Genomic DNA, 23,128 nt, shown 5'->3' with positions numbered 1-23,128 from the left:
TGTTTTTGCTTAATATGTTGCCCAGAAACCATTTTGCCATATCACTTAGGACCCTGGAATTTTGCAAATGTTTTATTTTTTCAATTTTCTCACAAGAGGACTAAAGCCATTACATATTTTGATGTTTAAAGCCATAATAAATAGAATTGTTCCCATTATAATGTTCATCTCATTTTTGCAGTGTATTTTTTGTTATATTTATGTAAAATGCTCTCAGGATAGCCGCTGAATATGGTGCTAGAATGCTGCCAACATTTCATGACTGTCAGCCCTGAAAGCAATGGCCAAGTCAGGCAGCAAATTGTTCTCAGCATTTGAGCTCCAGACCCAGTGGCAGTTCTGAGAACTTCTCACCATGCCTATTTGCCTCAAAAGCACCCAATCTTTCATTATTTGCAATAAATTTTCCTTTGGTGCGAAAAAGTTTTCAGGGATATTATTTTTTCATTTATAAAAATAATAATTAAAATAGTGAAATAATTGAAAAAAATGTGGTCAAATATAGTTAGCCAATGGATTCATACATATCAGTGCTTGTTCTTAATTTCAGGCAGCAGTATTGTATTAGAGAAATCGATTCATTATTTGTTGCTGGGCAAGAATGCCCACTTTATGAAGTCCCGGGACCAAATTCAAAAAGAGCAAATAATTTTGTCCGAGATTTCTTGCAGGTATGTTTACTTTGTGTTTTGTGTTTGCTCTAAGTATTACAGATAATTATGTTATACAACTTTACTTCAGTCTTTTGCTGGATATTTGATAGTCATGTTATTATTACCTACAGTGAATTTCTGTTCTTTGTGTTCCCTCAATCTAGGTGTTTATTTACCGATTGTTCTGGAAGAGTAAGGATACTCCACGACGAATCAAAATGGATGATATTAAGAAAGCTTTTCCATCTCATTCAGAAAGTAGCATTCGAAAAAGGCTAAAGCTTTGTGCTGATTTTAAACGAACCGGTAAGAAAGAGCTATACTATATGTTGTTCAGTTTTGTATGCATGTAGTGATTCATTCAATATAAAACTATAAATATATATCCAATAATCATTGAAAACTGACAAGATAAAATTATGTAAATGTCACATTAATTGGTTAGTGAGAATATTCTCTGGTGCAAGATTTTTGTAACACTGAAGTGTATTAATGGTAAAAATTAAGTGGCCTAAAATTTTTCACTTTACTATGTAGAGTTTGAACATTTTAAATTTATTTCTACCTTAGCTAAAATTATTGCCTTTTTTTAATTGATGGATATCATCATCTAGGATGATTAGTGCTTAGTTAATATTATTTTTTTAAGAAATGAAGTTCATATGGTAAATGCTAGAATATAGGTATGTACTACTAAATATCACCTTTATGTCTATTTCTGTTTCCCTGATATCCTAAATTTGATATTTTATCCCATATTTTTCAGGTATGGATTCAAACTGGTGGGTCATCAAGCCAGATTTTCGGTTACCATCAGAAGAAGAGATTCGTGCTATGGTTTCTCCTGAGCAGTGTTGTGCTTATTTCAGCATGATTGCTGCGGAGCAAAGACTTAAGGTAAACTATTTTTTGGCAATTTCATTTTCTTGTATTTAGATCTATCCTACTTACTACTAGACCTTTCATTCTATGGCCCAATAATAGTAAAAAAATATGCCTTGCAATAGCAAAGGTTTATAGGCGCTTCATCACCTACTTTTATGTGAAAAAATGTTATTTTTATGAAAGAACCTTGTCTTTCTACAGTTGTATTTGTTAGAGACTGCATATGCACTTTTATTTTGTGGTGGTGTGCTGGTGTTTGGTCTCTATGCAGCAAAGAAGTAAATATGTAACTACTAAAAATTTAGCTCCAGGGAAATCGAAGGTGCAAAATCATGAATAGCCTTCTAGCACTGAGTAAATTTTGGGAGTTTCACAATCTTAAGCACTGGTTTAAAAGAACCATGCATTTCTGGCTGCATGATGAGCAGAGGTATGGTTACAGATCCGAGTAAGGATCCATAAAACCACCGCAAGATGTCAGAGACTCAATTGCCAGTTACCATAACATACTGCCGCATGTGCACAAGTTTCCAGAAAGGTAACCGCTTAGTGATTACAAGATCATATGGCACTATTTAAATCTTTGTTAATTATTCAGATAGGGTAAATAATGGTTCTAAGTTGACATGCTTTTTATTTCTTTTAACCCCTGGGATATGTGGGAATAAGTCTTTGACCCTGACCTTCTATGGTCCACATCCTTATAATGTATGCAACCCGAGAGACAGAATTTGGAAATTTTTGACCAATGACTTCAGATTCCATACAGATTGGGTCTTTTGTTTTTTATGGCTAAATGGATATACTTACTGGAAAATATTGAGTAAGCCAATGATCCTCTCATTCCCCTTGAAAATGCATATAGAAAGCTAAATGCGCTCATTCCGTTAATTCCTGTCATACCTTTGGTCAACAGCCTTTAAAGCCGATCAGGCTTTCCTTAGAATCAAGTCGTCTTATGCCACATAATATCTTTAATGGTCATTATGGAAATTGAGGTTTATGCTCTCTCGTAGCTTCTGAGTTATGAATTTTGTGGAATGAAGAATGAATTAATGCCTGATGACACACTGTTAGCCCCTAGCCAAATTTGATATCCAAGATAATCTAAACAGGAAGACATCAGTGGCCATACTGGTAGCCCTGCTTCTGTGTTGCTGCACAGCTTATGAAAACTCACGATCATATGTGTGAACACAAGTCTATTGATAAAAAAAAAGCTCTCAGAATAATGTCAACACACTATGAAGAGATTTATGAGCAAAAAATTTCACTGAAGAGAGGTTGATTTTGCTTACTGAAGCTCTTATGTGGGGTTCATTATAAGGTTTTGTATTTATAGAGGTCACTGCATGAAGTTTTGCTTCATTCATTATTTATGGGCAGGGCTTGGGACCAGGGAAATTACTTCATTTGAAGGAGGATTTGTTAGCTATAAGTTCACTCTGTGGAGGTCTGTAACACAGGGCTCTTGCTATATGCTGGTTTAGTATTATTTTCATCTCATTTTCCTTTATTTATTGTTATTTGCATCATAGCATTATGATACGTTCATCGGTGTCTGCTGTTTGGTCAAATTTATAAATTTTATTTGTAGGATGCAGGATATGGTGAGAAGTTTCTCTTCACTCCACAAGAAGATGAGGATGAAGAAATGCAGTTAAAAATGGATGATGAAGTCAAAGTGGCTCCATGGAATACAACTCGTGCATACATCCAGGCTGTCAAAGGGAAGTGTTTACTGCAGCTTACTGGTCCAGCAGATCCAACTGGATGTGGTGAAGGATTCTCATATGTTAGAATGCCAAACAAGCCTCAGGTATGCATTTCAGCTTTATAGGCTTCCATTCATTTCCCTGCACTTGGAATCAAAGCGTAGTGGTATGTGCACTAGCGTCCCTAGCATCCTAGAAAACCCGAGGCCCATGGTTCCATTCCCGGCCCTCAGGAATGTTACGCAATGCTAGTTAATGCAACTTTCGCTTGTCAGATTCAAAATATTTCACTCCTATTAATATTTTCTGATGCGTAAAATTAATTTTTTTTCATTTTTCTGGTATACAATAAATTTGGCTGCCCAAAAAAGTTCATCGAAACACAATGAACGTTAGGAATAAAAAAATTTAAGTCTGTGGTCAATAGTGTTCTGGTTTGCGACATTAAAATTGGGTATTTTCCAAAATTTTAAATTTATACATTGAGTGCTTAAAATGCCAAGTCAAGTCATGGAGGCTTGTAAATAAAATAAAATTTAAATTGGTTATACATATATTAACTGAGATGTTTGGCATTGAAATAGTCAAAATTTCACATTTTTTTGACTTAATCTTACTGCAAATTGTTAAGGTGTGTTTTCATATTTTTTGAACCATTGTGAGGCAGAAAAAGTTGAGGTAATACAAATAGTCAAGAGCCGTAGAGAAGTATCCTTTAAATTTTGATGCCTTAACAGATGATGACATGCAAATGCTTTGTTAATGTAACTTGATTCTTCACTGATAGTGGAAAAGGGAAAACATTAAGAAAACATTTATGTTAAATTTCCAAGTCATCAAGTTGCTATTTCCTTCAATTATTTAGCATATCATAAAAATGCAGATTTAGAGCTTATGAATTAAAACTAAATTTTAACAGTCATATCTTGCGACTCCATGAGTTTGTCTTATGTTTCTTTAAGTATTCAATATTACATTATCTTTGAAGGGTTAGTGTTTGATTTTTTTTATGAGGTTCAATATTTGGTTAGTGGGATTTCACTATATTTAAATTTTTTAATGTAATTTTTCTGGTGAGGGGATATCTATTACAGTGGAACTTGGTTAGTACGTTCCTCCTTAGTACGTTTTCCTCCTTAGTACGGCGATTTCCCTCGGTCCCGGTACCATCCGAACAAAATACAGGTAAAAGAATTTGGTTAGTACGTTGGAAAAAATTGCGCTTTCCTGGTTAGTACGCTCAATTGCTTGCCGTGACGCAACCCGCAACTCGTTCTCTAGTATCTTCTTAAGGGTCGCAAACGTCTGAATTCATGATTTAATTTATTATTGTTAGCCATTAACATTCTTCCATTCATTCCACATCTCTTTCTTCTACCGTCATTTATCCAAATGCATTTCTGAATTCTTGTGACGTGCTGAATAATAAAATGCGGCCATTTTTCGGGAATGTCTGACTATGAAAAACAACAGCCAATAAGAAGCCCCAATTTTCCCCACCCCGAGCTCCTCACCTTCTGTTGCCTTCGGAGCGCTTGGGAGTGCCCACTGCGCACAGAGTTCGTGAGTGGGCAATTGTTGCTATTGCACGAGTTATCATGATGAAGAAATGAGTCTTAACGGTATTAGACAATTCCCACCTTATCTAAAGCAGTACTGCTCCATAAAATCGACGTCGTGCGTATTTACTTGACTACTGTTGCGGGAGCAGACGATCCTCTGGATCTCCACGCGAAGCTTAGCTTAAAAATACTTGATCTCGGAACGAAAGCAGACGACATTGGACAAATTTTGAAAGTAAATTTCAACTGTTTAATATAAAATTTTCTTGTAATTACGTCGTAATATAATAATCAAGAATAATCTTGCGTGTCATCAGTCGATATATCGATCGATTTCACAATCGAAATGGTATCATTCCAGAAGCGAATGTCTACGGCTGTTGCCGTAATTTGAAAGTCAATATAATTTTGCCCAATTTTTATGATGTTTAAAATACCAGTTGACTTACTCCGGGTTGTTGTTATATTCTCCGAGTACGCTGTGAGAAAGAAAAATGACTTGTCTTCGCTTGTCTGAGCTTCACTCGTCCTCGTTCTGTAAATATATATAGGATTAATCACGGGAGATAGACGCCGTAATCATGAAATCGTCTCCGGGATGTCCATGAAAAATTGCGATTTTTATTCACATGGTATTGTTTTTCAGGGTAGCGCTCATTTTCTTGATTTTAAATGTGAAAAGAGTTCAGGAAGGCGATCCTATGAGAACTACCGATAGTAATTGTAATTATGACGACTTTTTCACTGATTGCAATATCCCCGACTGCTATTATTTACTTTCCTCGTTAGTACGTTTTCCTGGTTAGTACGTTGATTTTTCGTGGTCCCTTCAGAAACGTACTAACCAAGTTCCACTGTATTTTAATTTATTTGTATGTAAATGGTTTTTATGTATGTACTTCGAAGACCGCTTCACCATGCTTGAGAGTTTATAGTGTTCTATCTCATATTTATCTTTAGCAAAGCAAAGAGGAGCAGGAGGCTCAGCCAAAGAGGACAGTGACTGGAACGGATGCAGATTTGAGGAGACTCTCCCTTAATAATGCAAAAGCTTTGTTGCGAAAGTTTGGTGTACCTGAAGAGGAGGTAAGACTTTTGCCAATTATTTTATCTGTTTAAAACTTAAATTTCATCAAATGATTTTGGTCAGATGAAATTGAAAAGTATTATTCTAATTCAGGGATCCATTGTGGCTAAATTATAGGACTGAATTGCAAAATGTATCCTTCTCGAAAGATTCATTAATTTTATGACTAACAAAATATATTAGCAAATTATCTCAATGATTCTTTAACCATTTTCAACCGACTCTATGTCTTTGAGTTGGTACATTCCCATCTGGACACCCATATTTCAAGTAACCAATGGAATAAATGTAATTAAGCTTTTATGTTCTTGCTCCTTCTTTCAAAGTGACCCATTTCTTGTATTTGCAGATAAAAAAATTATCTCGATGGGAGGTGATTGATGTTGTTCGAACGCTCTCAACAGAGAAAGCAAAGGCTGGTGAAGAAGGAATGACAAAATTCTCTCGAGGGAATCGGTTTTCAATTGCTGAACACCAAGAAAGGTAACTTTTATAAATTTGGATGAAGTCTTCTATAGAATTGTGGGAAATAATTTTTCTCTACTCTTCCGTATTTAACTCTTCCTTAAGTCTTAAAGTTGTGAATATTTCTTTGTACTCTTCAATATCTGCATTTTAGGTACAAGGAAGAGTGCCAGAGAATATTTGATTTACAAAACCGTGTTCTCGCATCCGGAGAAGTTCTCTCTACAGATGAAGGTGAAAGCTCTGATGAGGACTCAGATGAAGATATTGAAGAAATGGGCAAAAATATTGAAAATATGCTGGCAAATAAAAAAACTAGTACCCAGGTATGTCTTTGCTTGCTTTATTAAATTACCACTATTAACAATTACAAAAATCTACTTAACGAATTATTAACTTTACTATAGGTAATTGCAGAATTTTTCTGCTATCAAATTGAATACTACAGAGTAATGATTCAAAAAATTTCCCAATAAAATTTCCATCACTTTACATTATTACAAAGGAAAATTATTCATTGTGTGGCCAGGCTTAGTAAGAACATTATTACCTGTTGATACTCTTTGAATTCCTGGGCCACTGGAATGTGAGGTTAGGTACCAAGTTATTTTTTAAATTGTCGTATAGTCAAACTGAAGACTTCACGCAGTTATCAAACTATATTTTTTAAATTTTTAATTATATTTTTTATATGGGTCTATGCTTAAGCTTTTAAAATAACCCCATACTTTACATTTTCCCATTATGAAAATTAGATATGGAATTAGAGAAGAAGAATTTTGATGTTTTGTCTGGCAAAACATGGTGTTCAGGCAATAATGATTCTTCGAATGAATCATGAATGTTAATTCGGAATGGAATTACTTTGGATTTCTACTTCATTGTTCCTCTGCATATTACATGCTTAACACAGGCTCGCAAAATAATAGTTAATAAGAAGTAGTTTGAATGGATATTGAGGTGGTATTTACCAGAGCTGTACATAAATGTTGACAATATGAAACTGTGCTGAAAATGCTGATAGTGATCATGTTTGCATTTTACATCTTCAAAAATACAAATTAGTCAACATTTTTTGTGAAACCATATGTGATATGTATAGCATACGGTTTTTCTCCATTATTTCTTTCTTTCTGACACAGCTGTCTCTGGAGAAAGAAGAACAGGAGAGGAGAGAGCTGAGAAAGATGCTGATGGGTGAAAGTATTGGAGGGGGTGATGGCTCACAAGACCAACGGAATAAAGGATCGAACAAGGACAAAGGCAAGAGAGGAGACGATGATGAGAACAGCTCCTCAGGATTTAATGGTTCTCAACCAGGTAGGATCATTTCTACCATTCTCAATGTGCTCAGTTCTATGAAAATCGAACCTCTATAAAATGAACTTTTTAATTTCTAAACGCACTTAGAAACATGGGCTCATCTCTTGGGGCCGTATTCTTAGTCGACCCTACGTATCCGTCCCTACATAACATTGACGTTAGAACTTATGTTGCATCATCAAGGTTCGTCATTTGCTTTTACCTTCCGTAGTTAAGTTTCTTATGTGGCATGAAAATACGTTTCTATAGTTATACGTAAACGAAGTATTGGTTTCCCAAAAGTATACCAATTGCCAAACGTGAAAAATATTATATATTTCTTAGAAACAAGGTGCTTGTATACCGCTATATTGTTCTTATTAGTTCAGTCAATTTGATAATATATTTAACTTGGTGGCTACAAAGTGGTAGCATTATTACCTTTCCGCTGTGTTACTGTACATTTTAAAATTGTTTGTGTGAGCTTGTCTCCCTTAATATCCATTGTAACATAGATTCTTTAATCGAAGTGATCAGCAGACGATATTTGGCCGCCATGTTTTTTTAGGGTGTAGTGCTGGTTCGGGTAGCCTACATCAAGTAGGGCCCATTTAGTTCCAAAAACGGCCATATGTAGGGCTCGATGTAGCGTATGTAGGGCGAGATCGGTTTATGTAGGGGCTGATGATGTATTCAGGGTTGGTTGGCCCTATAGGGTTGACTAAGAATACGGGCCTTAGCATTAATATTTTCTTTATTGTACACTTGTTGCATTTCTTATTACTGTTATCCCCCCACATTACTATATCTGGTACAGTAAGCCTTCTACTTACGAACATTCAGGCAAATGAACATTCAAACAATTGAAGAGTGCCTAAAATTTCTAAATTGGCACCATTGAGATTGGGCTCCGAAATGCAGTGTGGTGTGGAGTGTGGAACTCGCTTTTTGGGCACAATTTAAATGAAGTATCAATTACATCGTAGTGAAAACAGGGAATGTTCAGTATTTCACTTGTTTTTTCCTTCCCTTCGCGTTTGAAATTTTTTTGGCACCAACTGCGTCGCATGTGCAGCTAGATCAGTTTGTCACCGTCGAGAGTAAACGCCAAAATGTAATGCAGTGTTGCATTCTCCAGGATAACTACACTTTTGATTGTCTTGCTAAGGTTTTGCAACTTACGAACAAATTCAACTTAAGAACAAGGTCTTGGAACACATCTTGTTCATATGTCGAGGACTTACTGTATTTCATATATTATTTAAATCCTGATGTATGAAGTGGTTATGTTATGGTGATCTGTTAATTGTGGTGGCTGCGTATACTGTATGTATTAACTGGCTGATTCTCATTCATTTTGTTATTATTTGGGCTGCAGGAATTTTCATGTAAATTTTTTCTTTTTGCAGGAAGGGTTCTTCGCATTATGCGAACTTTTAGAAACCCAGAAGGAAAAGAGTACACTCGTGTAGAGATTGTTAGAAGATCTCCAGTGATAGATACGTATGTGCGCATAAGAACTACAAAAGATGAGGCCTTTATTCGCCAGTTTGCCACTCTTGATGAGCATCAGAAGGAAGAAATGAAGCGAGAAAAGCGACGAATCCAGGTAAAAATGTCGCCAAAAAATATGGCAATATGAGTGAATATGCATATTTTGCACAGCAGCATTCTCCCTTTGATTTCCCATGAGTAAACTCCAGAGTTGATGTAATCTTATAATTTCTTTTCTTGGCACTTTTTCATTACTCGTTTGGTTGATCCATTTTATCTTCATCATTTTTCGGAAGCACCTAGTTTTTGAGTGATTTATTCCAGGCTTCTCTGCTGCCAATGTCCTTGCCTTGTTGCCTCAAACGTATTCCAACTGTATGTTTAGTTGAATTTTTTCCTCCACACTGACATAAATTGAAAGAAATCTTGTGCTACTCTCATAAAAGTTATGGTCAAATGAAATCTGTTATCTTTTATTTCTGCATTGTAAATAATTTTCAATACTCAGTGCTACATTTTTAAAAACTTTGCATGCATAACATCTGTAATCCTTATTAGTAATTTTATTTTTAGAAGGCTCTCATTGTGCTGAGACGTCATAATAGTATCAAAAATAAACTTTGCTATGTTCCACTCTATTTAACGGTTTCGACCTTTTCAGGCTATTATCAAAAGGTAACTGTGTGCTGTTACTTCTGTCCTTATCAGGAGGTAACAGCAAGCTGTTACCCCTTCATAATAATAATAATAAATTTTATTGGTCCTGAGACTGGTATGTTACAAGTATAGGACAAGTCAAATATAAATCTTAAATCATTTGTTACAATACACATATTTATATCACAACATAGTACAATATTATACATCAGAAACCCGTTTAGCACATATGAATTTATCTTACAATAATCAATTTCCTAGGAATTCATTTATATCATAATGACACTCGTTTATCAATAATAAATTTACTCTTTTTTTAAATTTTTCCAATTTCTCTATTGATTTTATATTTTCGGGTAGTTTATTGTAGCATTTCAGTGCCTTTTTGTATGGGCCCTCAAGGTGAAATTTTGTATGGCTTTGTGTGGTGTGAATATTTGTTTTACACCTTGTGTTGTAAATTTGTATATCACAGTTCTTACAGAAAATATAATGACCTGAAAAGGTCGAAACTGGTAGAGTTTTTAATAAATACTGTGTGGAATATAGTAAAGTTTATTTTTGATTCTATCCTGCCACCATTGCATGAAGTAAACTTTCAAACCATTGATATGAAGCACCAGCCCATGTCCTGTACTTACTGTATGATGGAATGCCTTTCAGGAGCAACTGAGGCGCATCAAAAGGAATCAGGAGAAAGAGCGCCTGGGGCTAGCCATGACGCAAGGCTCTCACAGTTTCCTCGGGTCGCAGCCATCTACTCCAGGAGGGGGAAGTAGTCATCACTCCCACCACTCGCACCATCATCATCATCATCACCATGGGCGCTCTGGGTCGCCATCGGCTTCCTTTAGCACCCCCAAACAGTCGCAGCTTGGAGGGTCGTCACCCACATCCTCAACGTCTCCTTCTCCAATTCCCTCATCGTTCTCCCTGGGAGGAGGTGGACATACACCTGGCACTCCCTCTTCTTCCATCTCTCCTGGCTCAGCCTCCAAGAGGAAAAAGCCACGGCTCAAGCCTGATCTTAAGTTGAAATGTGGTGCCTGTGGACAGGTGATTCCCTCTCAATATCTTCTAACTCAATTATGGTGTTGATGATTTTGACTTATGTACAGTAAGTCATCTACTTACGAGCATTCAAAAAATTGAAATTGCCCTAAATTTCGAATTTGGCACCTTAGAGGTTGGCCGATGCAACACGGAAGAATTAACTATTTGGGCACAGTCTAAACGAAGTATTAATTAAACCATTGTGAAGTTAAGGAGTGTTCAGTGTTTTGCCTATCCTTCCTTATTGCGACAGCAAAATTTTATCAGCTACAGAAGGGTCGCATACGCATCTAGATCAGTTTGTCACCATCGTGAGTTAACACCAAATTGTAATGCAGTGTTGCATTCTGCAGGATAATTACACTTTTCATTGCGATGATTAGGTTTTTCAACTTACTAACAAGGTCTCGGAACGCATCTTGTTCGTATGTCAAGGACTTACTGTACTGCATTTTTCTGACTGTATCCTCCCCATCAAGTCCCAAATCTCCCAGAGAAATGGGATGGGGAGACTGTATTCTGGTGAGAATAACTTATTTTTTTCAAAATTGAATCCTCAATAATTGGATGGTACTGTGTGGAGGAATGAAATGGTGTCCTTTTATCTTTAAATATTATTAATTTTACTGTGCCCTTGTTCTATTTTTTCTCCCTTCTTGAATTTCCTGATTTTTTTCACTAGGTTGGCCATATGCGTACAAACAAGGCATGTCCTCTGTACCAACCATCTGCTCCTGCTCCGCCAGTCAATGTCGCAATGACTGAGGAACAAGAAGAAGAAATTGAGCGACAGTTGATGAATGCAGATGATGAAGACCTTGTAAATGTTGATGGCACCAAAGTCAAGCTTTCGGGAAAACTACTCAAGGTAAGAAAATTTTTCAAGGCCTTGTATTAGTTTTTATGACTGCCTATGATTAATTATCCACGACATGTTTATGAAAGCTTTTTCTGTTAAGGGTTCCTTTCCTAACATATTGCTTCCCTCAAAAGCTAGCAGCCTTTCTGTTGTCAATTTTATTTACTAAATAGAATTCGGGCTTAGAAAATGTTCTTAAAATCAATAAAATGAAATATTTTAATTTATACCGTTAGAAGTTCATTCATATTTTGAGATCAATTAGGTAATAATACTTAAAAAGCATAATACTAAAATGGTATTCATGTGCTATTTGCAGCTCAAATATTGCTATTTCGAAATGTACTAAGTACAGCGTGCAATGATTGCTTTAATTTCTAGCGCTATCTTTATGCTATGTGATATATTGCAGGATGATTTTGTAGTTGACGAGGAATTATTGTAATTTTGTAATATGATTATTTTGAAGTTGAATTATCCTTCCTCTGCAGTTCAGCATGACCTGATTTATGATTTTTTTAATGATTGTATGACTTTTTTATTTAAAGCATGCTGAGGAAATCAAAAGACGTTCATTGTTGCTGAAAGTGCCCAAAGAAGCTGTTAGTTCCAGGAAGAGAAGAAGAGCAGGAACTGTGGTGCATTGTGATTATCTAAAGAGGCAGCAGCGCCCTGCCAATAGAAGACGTACGGATCCAGTTGTGGTGCTTTCATCTGTTCTAGAATCTATTCTTAATGAGATGAGAGATTTGCCTGATGTGCAGCCATTTCTGTTTCCTGTCAATGCTAAGGTACAATTCACAAGCTTATTAGTCCCTTTCTCAAGTAGAATTCTTATCACTATTCACTCTGTGATGATGGCTTGTACTGCATTTAGAAATTTATTTTCAAGTACTATTATATTTAATTCATAGATTATATTTTTCAGTGGTTTTAATTGAATTTATTTTTATTCTCACTGCAGTCAGTTCCTGATTATTACAAAATCGTCACTCGTCCCATGGATCTGCAAAGTATCAGGGATAATCTGAGAGCGAAAAAGTACCAAAGTCGAGAAGAATTTCTCGCAGATGTCAATCAGATTGTGGAAAACTCAACATTTTATAATGGTAGAGTATATGGCTTACTAATACTTTTATAATCATGCCTTAAATTTTGATTTGTTTGTGCCTCCAACACATATATGCTAATTTCATTGCATATTTTGTCTCTGAGTTTAAAGTTTGAAGGCCCTCATTTTTTCTCTATGTGACTATCTCCACTTATTTTAGGCACCTTGTATCATAAAACATGTCATTTATTTTTTTAATTATAGGAGCTAAGAGTTCTTTAACTGTGGCTGCCCGAAGAATGCTTAGTCTTTGTGTTGAAAGGTTAGGGGAGAGGGAAGAAAGATTAATGCGTCTTGAAAAGGCAATCAACCCATTGCTAGATGATGATGATCAGGTGAGTGAAAATAAATATTTAGTTCAAGGGCAGTTGCTGCTGAACAGGTTTCCATCGGGGTTACTTATGTATTAATTGGAATTCTTTCAAAAGTGCTCGGACAGAGTTGCATTTGCATGCCTTGTCTTCAAACAGTGCGAAGACTGCTGCTCCAGCTAGCATATCACCTCCATACTACGAACCTTATTAATCAAAGTCACCATTTTTCTGGTCCTATCATATTTGTCACATGGAGGTTTCACTGTGATGGGAAGAATTATGGAATTACTCTTTTACAATGTGCACATTTCTTTCCAAGTTGCGAACATTTTATTGTCTTTGTAAATGAGGAGCTATGACATAGTAATTCCACATAATTTATTTGAACAGCCAATAGTTTCAACATGGCTCGTTATCATCAGGGATTATCACAGGTACTAACACAAAGAGGTTTATACATAAATGTATGTTTGTACCAGTGATAATCCTTGGATGTGTCACGTCAAAACTATGGTCAGCCGAGTAAATTATGTGGAATCACTTAAGTCTTCATTCACAATGATTATCAAATTTCACCAAGTCACATTGGAGACTGCTACTTCCAATTTATTGTCTCTCTATTGATAATTGAACTCCTAATCTTGGTTGTGATCCTAATGACTCAGTGAATGCTGCATTATCTTTATATTTATGGAAGTGATATTCAACGATGCTTATACTTGAGGTTTTAACTCAGATTGTGTCAGTTACTCGTAATTATGTGTGTGGCATTAAAAAAAAATCTGTGGAAAAAATAGTCGTCCTTGGCATGCTAAGATTCTCTGTGAGTTCTCTCTCAATTATGGTCGCAAATGATCGGTGAACTCAAAGTTTCTAGAAGCTCTTGCAAAGATGTTAAGCAATTGAAGAGAATCAATGCTGAAATGAACCCATGTTTTAGATGGGGACTAATTTGTATTTTTTACAAGTGTTTGATAAACAGCCATATCACTTGAAGCCACCCACACCTCTGTAGCCATTTGTTATTAAACTGGGGCTAAGATGAGTGCAATGAATTTAAATTAGCCTTATACTTATTCAAGCTTGAAAAAACTTACATTTGATCATTTATCTTTTCAGGTGGCTTTGACATTCATCCTTGATAGCGTTGTCAATGATAAGTTGAAAGCTATGTCCGAGTCATGGCCTTTCTTGAAGCCTGTCAATAAAAAGTTTGTCCGGGACTACTACTCCGTAATTAAAGAGCCAATGGACCTGGAAACTGTTGCAAAGAAAGTCAAAGGTATCATTCTATTTAATTCAGAGGTTAAGGAAATGTAATCATGAGTGCATGGGATAATAATATTTTTCCTTTATTTTTCAGCACACAAATACCATAATCGCCATGAGTTCCTTGCAGATATTGAACTCATTCTCCAGAATTGTATTATTTACAATGGAAAGGATTCAGTTTACACCAAAAAGGCTGAAACTTTGTACAAAGTATCAAAAGCTACCTTGGATGAGGTGAGATATTTTATTGAATTTAAAGCATGACTTCTGCTCTTTCCATGCTTGATGATAGTATAATTAATAATTGGTTCCTTTTGTTGTTCAATATCTTATTAATTGAGCTATAAGAATCATTTACTGTGTGATGAACTCATTTGGAAATTCATATGGAAGGACTTTATGTACTGCAAGTTGGTGACAGTTGAATCTTCCTTGTTGAGTGCTGAATGTGATTAAATTTCCTTGGCACTTGGTTATACCATCATCATGAGATTTCTCCTCACTTGCAAAAGCAGGAATATGCATTTATGTACATAAATTGAGTTTTTATGCTAATTATTTTAATGTAAATTATGTAAGATGCCTAAAAGTTTTAGTCATGCACAATTATTTTAACAATTTTAGTGGCTTCTGAAGCTACAATATGTTGCTCTCTCCATGGCTACTTGCCTGTGTTTGTGATTACTCAAGTAACCTTAATGAAAACCTGAGAAGCATATCTTGACAGTTAGAGGCTCATCGAGGTGGTGTGGCTTTCCAAGTAAAACCCTGTGCATAGTTGCATAGTTTTGAGGGGAACTAGAGATTTCACAGGGATCAGAGGGAAACATACAATAATAATTTATGTTCAGAGAATTGATGAGTGTTTGATTAAAATTATGCTTTTCTGAGAAAATTATATTTCTAATTTTGTGTAAATAATGGAAAATGATTAGAAGTGGTATTGAGTCTTAGCTTGTTCATGATGTTTGCCTAAGTGAAAATTTAATTAATAGGGTATTTTAATCATTTATTTGATGTTTGCTGATATTAAATAAATTTTCTTTAAATACTTTAGTATGATGAGCATTTAACCCAGCTGGAGAGGAGTGTACGTATTGCCCAGGAGAGAGCTCTTGAACAAGCTGATATGGATTCTCTGGGAACATCATTGGGACCTGATGAAGAAAATTACACTATTGCTGAACCTGATAACACTAGAGGGGTGAGTTGAAGTTATTCTGAAGTTAAAACATGCATTGCATCAGTAGATTTAGGGGGGGCACGTGCTCCCCCCCAGGCGCTTAAAAAATAAACATGATTTTTAATACAAATATTAATTAATTTTATATTTTACTATAAAATTTATAAATATTTTCATATTTATAACTTTTATACTAAAATTATGAGTATATTTCATAGAGTAATTGTTGCATGTAGTTTTTAATCCCAAAAATGAGAGGACTGTTTGCCTGTAAGACTCTTTTAGCTTTTTACTCTTAGAGCTTTTTTCCTGCTGCTGATTGTCGTCTGCAGATCAAACGTCCAAGTAAACGTGAAACATTCTTGTCAAAAAATAAATAATATAATTCCATTTTAGGAAGGGAATTCTAATGGAAATAATAGGCCTGGTGTAGCCATGCATTAAAATGCAAATATCCTGCTCCTTTTGTGTCCGAATTTATTTTTTTTACAAATATCGCAGAAAACATCGAAGGAGTATGAACTCATGCATGGATAAGCTGCACCCAGATAATCAGGAGTCTGCTGTACATATATACCTTGTTACAAATTACCATCAGAACAACTGATTCAGAGTATGAAGAACTTGTTTTGCACAATGAAGTGGTAACTTGATGCATTAAGCTGTACGGCATGTGCATTCCAAACTACTGGGTGGCTTATAAACAGACGTGCATTGCAAAAAATAGGATGACCAGGAGTAATAGTAAAAATATATAAGTGACTTCAAAGAGTATGCTTTACTTTTTCATGCTCAACATTGAGGCATGAAAATATGCTTATATTAATATCTTTCTTTCAGAGCCAGGATAGTTCTCCTGACATTGCTGGGAAGTCTCATGGTGATGATTACGAGTTTGTTGACGTTGAGGGAGAAGATCTGCTTTTGATTGGAGGAGAGTATGAGAGGCATGGCGAAGGTGGTGGAGTGAGCCAGAGAGGGGGTAAGGGAGAAGGGGGGCATTCAGGCCGAAGTCATCATCATCAGCAGTCTAAAGGGAGTGATGTCCTTGCTGAAGGTAAGCTCTTTGATTACATAATTGTTTAGTAATTAAACCATGAAAGGGAAGGTACCTTTGTTTGTTAATATCTAGACTATTTACTACTCATATTACTTTCATTATTTTTCCTTATCTTCCTTTGGACCATAGCCTTATCACAGTATGAAGGATTGCAGGTTCTAATGACATCAGCTACGCTGGTTAGAGTAATTCTGAATTACTCCCAGCCGGTGGCGGATCTATGGGGGGCTAAGGGGACTATACAGGGTCCATTCAATAAGCATTAGTTCCAAAAATCAAAATTCATTGCAGTTATCATAATAATTATTTAATTTATCTTCAAAGTGCATTCCTCCTGCATCAATACACTTAGTTTGCCACGTCTGCCACTCTTCAAAAGCCCCCTGGAAATCAGTTTCCAGAATACTGTTCAGAGCCTTTGTCGTCGTCGCTTGAACCACCTCAGTGGAGCCGAACCAATATCCTTTGAGCTCCCTCTTTATTCGCAGAAACAAGAAAAAGTCTGGTGGAGCCAGGTTAGGGCTGTAGAAGGGGGGGGGGGGTTATGTGTTCTGTGTTATGAGTTCAAAAGTCTCTGATGCGGATATCCCGAGTTTAACGCAAAAATTCACAGCAAAGCGCTGCTCGACAGTGGGCTCCTTGGCGGGAAGCAACAACACCACAAAAAATCACACGTCACAACAATCAACCTGCTGTCTCAACACATGCCCGAAGGCGACTGAACTAAAGTGTGCCTGAGTGGTGGAGGACCTCTCTACCTAGCCGACAAGACGGACCCCCATCCACCGCATTGTTGAGGCTACAGTGAACCAGACCCGATACTTATTGAACGGACCCTGTATATAAGGGCTACCCCCCCCCCAATCAGGTCAAAATATACAGTGGATAAAATTGAAATTTTTGGAGGTTACTATTTTGCAGCAAAATATTTAGTTATATTTTATGGTAAATTTACCTGCTATTGTGAATTGAATTACAAATTAGTTTTAAACGTAGGCCATATTTGTCTCATTTTTTGTCAAACAATTAGCCTAAAACAGCAGTTTTTGATCCTTGAAAATCCCAAATTCCAGAATCCCCCTTTGGATGGGAGGAATTCCCCAGACTCACCTTTTTCCAAACCTAGATCTGCCACTGCTCCCAGCAAGGCTACCCATCCCATTCCGTAATTCTATTATTCTGCTATTCCGTAATTTCATTCATCGCCTGATGATGCGCCCTGTAACGGACACGAAAGCTTGCGAGGCAATGCGCAACACGCAGGAGGTGGAAGGTTCCATATTGGTGGAAGGTTAGGAGCCAGATGAAGATATCCATTGAGTATAACATCTTGGGCAATACCTTATGGAAATCAAGAATTAATACCATGATAAAGATAAAACAGTTGGTTTATTTCCACTTAGGTATTTGATTTCTTAAGTTACCCAGGTTTCAACAATATACAGCTGTCATTATCAAGTTATGTCCATACAATGGCATGTTGTGACAAAAAATTGTAGAAATGAATGTGGGAAATTCTAACAGCAAATTATATCTTTTCTGGAAATATAAATTTAAAATGCTTCATAGTTATTGTGATAATGTATTGATGGTAAATATTCAATTCAGTAATCCTGGTGAATGAAAGCATTATGGTACAACAGAAAACTTCGAGTAATATATAGATAGCAATGTAATATGATAGCATTGAGAGTGAGAGTTTATAGAAGATGACTGCATAATGTAATTTAAGTGTATGATCATTCATGATTTCTTAGAAATCAGGTACATATTAGATGAAGATTGTTTTCCAAATGGTGTATCAGTCGGACTGAGAAATTTCATATTTCCTGAATGAGAATTGCTTGCTTTGCTTTTTGTATTTTAGGATATGAGTGGCAGGAAAAGTAATGTGCTTCATTTTTGACATTTGTGAATAAAAGTTTAGAGAGCTATCTCTGGAATTTGCATTGCATGTATTGTGAATAAGAAATGAAAGTGGAGAGGAAAGAGCAGAGTTTGGCCTGAGGATAAAACTAGACATTACGAAAAACACATTATATAGACTACTTTAGAGGAACGTCACTTGGCAGAGTCCAATGGATGCATTGTATAGCAGATGGATTATGAGGGGCACTCCAAAACTAATGCACACAAATTTCCTGACACCAAAATTGTCACTCTAGGCACTTACAATTTATAGAGTGCTTAGAAACATCCTTCCTGCTTCTATTAAAATTTATTTGAATGCAATACCAATCGTGGTGTGGTTGCAGCAGTTCTGAGAGATGACAGATGCACTTGATGTCCATCAAAAGCAATGCGATGTAATTGAGTTCCTTTGTTGTGAGAATGAGAAACATTCACAAAAGGTTGAAGAGGATTTATAGAGATGATGTTGTTGATCGTAGTGCAGTTAGTCAGTGGGCACAAGTATCTGGTGAGAACAGGTACGCCAATATTGAAGATCGTGGACGCAGCAGTAAACCACACAAACACCTCTCATTGTTCGTTCTGTGTGCCGAGTCCGAGTTTTATCGAACAAGAAGACACAGCTTAGTTCCAAGGTGGCGTAAGTCTATTGAAAAGGACAGAGATTATGTTAAAAAGTGACATGGTGTTCCTAAAGGGTGTATTATTACACTGTAAAAATTGGAAGCGCCTAGAACAAGAATTGTGGTGTCAGGAAATTTGGGAGCATTAGTTATGGAGTATGTCACCCTTGCATGCCATGGTAAATCAGAGGTTTGGATCATTCTAAAAAACGTGCAGTTTTCCAGTGGCAGATGTGGATTCAGACTACAACCTAGTGCCAACAAAAACAAGATGTAACCTTAGCGGATCAAAAACCATTTAAAATAAAAGGGAACAGAAGTGGATTTTAGACACTGAGTGTCTTAGAGAAGGGAAAATTGGGAACTAGCTGAGAATAATAAATGGAAGAGAAGTAGGAAGAGTGGTATAGGTTTGAAATAAAAAAAATAGAAGCAGTACAGATTTATTTTGGATATTAGGAGAGCAGAAGGATGAAAAACTATTGTGTATGGAAGAAATTATTTGAAAATATGTAGTGATTGGTTTGGTGGCTACCACTTTAACCCTTTTGCTGCTTCAATAGATTTTTCATCGGTTCCATTATTTTGCCTATTATCCAGAAAAAAATGAATTGAATCATTCACTTGACGTCGCTGAATGTCGCCGCACGAATGGACGTAGTTCCGCTAGAATTTCGAGCAGATGACAGCACCTACGACCGAAGGGAGGGTTTTTCGAAAACGTAGATATTTACCCGCATGTCGTGTTGAAAGGAAAAGTTTTTTGAAAGTCGTGGAATATCCCCGCATGTCGCAGGCAATAACCATAATGTTTTTTGTGGGTATTCCCGCTTGTAGCAGCGAAAGGGTTAAAAGAACAGTAGCATAGCCTTTTAGTGTCTTATGATATATTTCTACTGTATGCTTTATTTTTTAAGTATCATGGTGAAAAATGGTTGGTTATTTTATTCTCTCTCTCTTACAGATCTCCAGTTTTCAAGTGAAGAAGATGATGACTTGGATGATGAACTAGATGGTGGCAGAATGGGTGGAGGCCCATCAAAACGTGCCCGTATTGCCCACTCAGATGATGAAGAGGAGGGTCAACTTCCAGATGATGACAGTCAGCAAGCTGCTGAAGCAATGGTGCAGCTGGGTAATCTAGGGTACTATCCTGCATCATCTGCTTCCCTTGTGGGGTCATCAGGAGTAGACATAGTAGAGGAAAATAACTCCTCTGTCAAACAAGAACAAGGTATGTGATGGTGCTAATCTCCATGTGGATTTATAATTTATTAGTAGGTTAATTTTTACGTTGGAATTTTACTTTAAATGTTAGGATACTGTACCAAATTAGACATAACGTTTTTCAGAAAGGCAGTTAGTATTTAAAAAATATGGATCAGATTGATTCATATTTTGTATAAACTATTTAACCATATCTTTTTTTAATGTCTATAACTCCAGATATAAAAGGTATGTCCATACATTTATTAAGATATTTTCAGTAGCTTATGAAAAAGTGAGATCATATAATGAAATGGTTTATAATGTACAGTTAAGTCACTGAAAAATGTACTATGTAAAGAAACAGGAAAACAAAGTCTAGAATTCTCTATTCAGTTATGAACCTGTTTTGGACTGTCATACGGGCATGGAACCAGTCATTTATTTACTAATTTTTAAAACAAGTGAAATATGTATTCTGAACTATAGCAATTATTGGCTTCCTGCTTAAGTCATATCTCAAGTTCTTGTCAAAACTCATGTATAAATCATGAAGTTAATGGCCAAAATTTCATCGACCCTTAGCTGCAATTTAATCATTTGCTGAACTTGGGAGTTACACCTGGGTAGTGGAATTTAAGTGGCTCAATATAATACTTTCACTTTCAAAAGCAATTGACCAACAATTGCCAAAGCAATTATTGGTCATATTTTTTGGGGGAAAAAAGTTTGAATAAATGCTTGTTTGGCCAATTTATGGTTCTTTTAGCATCTTTGAGTTAGTTTGTTCTTTGGTGTAAACATGGAAATCAAATTTTCTTCTTTCGGTGAAAAACTCATCAGTCATCATGTCAGTCATTATAGCAATGATGTACATATTTGTTCACAAAAAGTGCTGTTTAATAAGATTACCATACATGCTTTTAATTATACTTTTAGATTTTAAATGTATTTTTTTCTTTCTCTTTTGTCAGAAGAGAGTATGGATGTGGATCCAAACTATGACCCATCTGATTTCCTAATGCAAGGACTCCCTCAGCAAAAGACTTCTTCACACGGCCAGAAACTTGCTATACAAGATGATTTAGCTGTGAGTGAATCAGATGAAGAAGATGATGGCCCTATGAAACGAGAGTCAGAAGAAAAGGATAGGCGGATGGACCTAAATATCACTACCAAGGATGAAGAAGACGAAGAAGAAGAGGATGACGATGGTGGAAGCTTGTGGTTTTAAGTGACTTGAATCGTGCAAACAATCTTGTATTTATTGACCTAATGGTCAAGAATTATCTGTGTGCAATCATCAGGAAATTTAGTGCATTGTAGTCTGAAAGAGAAGGAGTTGTCAAGAGTCCCGTTAGTAAGTGATGGTTTTCAGTAATTTATCAATCAGCATTCAGTTGCCACTCACTTCCTTACCCTCAAAGCTGGTAAGGAGATCAGCCAAAATATTTGCCATTTCATTCATAATTTTTCATAAAGTCACGTTACTATGATGATTAAAATTGTAAAACTTATTGCAATTCCTTGGTTTTTGTGATTTGAATCATATGGAGTAGACTGTGCCGAATGATTTCTAATCCTCCTTAGTCTTGGGTTGTAACTCTTTGGTGAAAAGTGAAAGTTGTGTGTTTAGATACACAAGGAGATCAAGTCTATGACTTCCTTTTGCCCTTGCGGACCCTATTTTTTTAGGGTGTAGATGAGAATTTGGTCGGTATTGTTTTATGATTGATGGTTGTAAAAATTTTTCAATGATCTGTAAATAATTGTATTATGAATTAATATCTCTGAATCAGCACACTTTGTTTCATATAAACTGAGGATGAAATTTTTTACATAAAATATTATGGAGAAATAGAGGTTATTTCTATAACTTTTGTGTATTATTTATCCTCTTGTCTCTAGAGTTTTTTTGGGTTGCTAACAAAAATTTGTGCACTTTTGATGGGGAAATAATTGAGAGGTAAGTTTATTGAGGGATAAAATTATCTCCTGATGAGACTACATAAAGCATACGACTTTCATCCAATTACATATGATCATTACTCATTGCATGCTAATTATTATAAAAATCTTATGGTATACCAGCTCTTATGGTGCAGGAATGAATAGAGGAAATTAGTTCAAGGTGAATTACTATGGGCTTTGATAGGGGTGCGATCTCCCCAGCTTTGAGTGCTCAGTCCCCCAAACCTGAAAGTAAGACCCCTCAAAAACGGATGGCTCATTGGATGGAACATTGGCAGTGTATGCCATTTAAAAAACATTTCTACTTATAACTTCACTGAAGTACTTTTTATGATAGAGGTCTTCTTTTTTGTCCTCTCATCTTTCTATCTCCATATAATGTTTATCATTTAGAAGATATATTTTTCTATGATCCTTCATGAAATATTTCCATTACCCTCTTCACTCGTGCGTTAGGGTGGAATGGAAAAATTGATTTTTTTCAAATCCATCTGGCCCTATGAAAAAAAGGTGTGGGAATGATAGAAAGTAAGGCCAAAAAATTTTGAGACTTCTAGATAAACCCCTGACCCTCGTTCAAATGCCATTTATGGGGGTGGGGGTCAACAATTTAAAATGATAACACGGTAACAAGAAAGGGTTCTTGCACGGTAATATAAATTCAAATCCCCTCGACGTAGCCCTCTAACGGTGATTTTAGCATGCTAGTTAACAAACAAATGAAGAAGGATATGCGGTGGTGATT

General features: G+C 36.1%; 1 protein-coding gene across 1 annotated transcript in view; it reads left to right on the top strand.

The window, feature by feature from the left end:
* LOC124158945 (transcription initiation factor TFIID subunit 1) overlaps nt 1-22,288 on the top strand; it is a 43,075-nt gene extending 20,787 nt beyond the window's left edge. The window contains exons 15-34 of the mRNA XM_046534379.1: nt 551-671; nt 818-959; nt 1,420-1,550; nt 3,136-3,357; nt 5,776-5,901; nt 6,252-6,385; nt 6,522-6,693; nt 7,510-7,687; nt 9,079-9,278; nt 10,484-10,876; nt 11,556-11,741; nt 12,281-12,523; nt 12,697-12,841; nt 13,048-13,178; nt 14,277-14,439; nt 14,521-14,663; nt 15,487-15,633; nt 16,453-16,669; nt 20,171-20,440; nt 21,387-22,288. Of these exons, the coding sequence (XP_046390335.1) occupies nt 551-671; nt 818-959; nt 1,420-1,550; nt 3,136-3,357; nt 5,776-5,901; nt 6,252-6,385; nt 6,522-6,693; nt 7,510-7,687; nt 9,079-9,278; nt 10,484-10,876; nt 11,556-11,741; nt 12,281-12,523; nt 12,697-12,841; nt 13,048-13,178; nt 14,277-14,439; nt 14,521-14,663; nt 15,487-15,633; nt 16,453-16,669; nt 20,171-20,440; nt 21,387-21,646 (3,724 nt within the window). The 3' untranslated portion in view covers nt 21,647-22,288. The remainder of the gene's footprint in view (nt 1-550; nt 672-817; nt 960-1,419; nt 1,551-3,135; nt 3,358-5,775; nt 5,902-6,251; nt 6,386-6,521; nt 6,694-7,509; nt 7,688-9,078; nt 9,279-10,483; nt 10,877-11,555; nt 11,742-12,280; nt 12,524-12,696; nt 12,842-13,047; nt 13,179-14,276; nt 14,440-14,520; nt 14,664-15,486; nt 15,634-16,452; nt 16,670-20,170; nt 20,441-21,386) is intronic.
* Nucleotides 22,289-23,128: the final 840 nt, after the last annotated feature.

The sequence above is a fragment of the Ischnura elegans genome, chromosome 5 (assembly GCF_921293095.1).
Source record: "Ischnura elegans chromosome 5, ioIscEleg1.1, whole genome shotgun sequence".
Lineage (NCBI taxonomy): Eukaryota > Metazoa > Arthropoda > Insecta > Odonata > Coenagrionidae > Ischnura > Ischnura elegans.
This window is presented reverse-complemented; position numbering and strand designations above follow the sequence as displayed.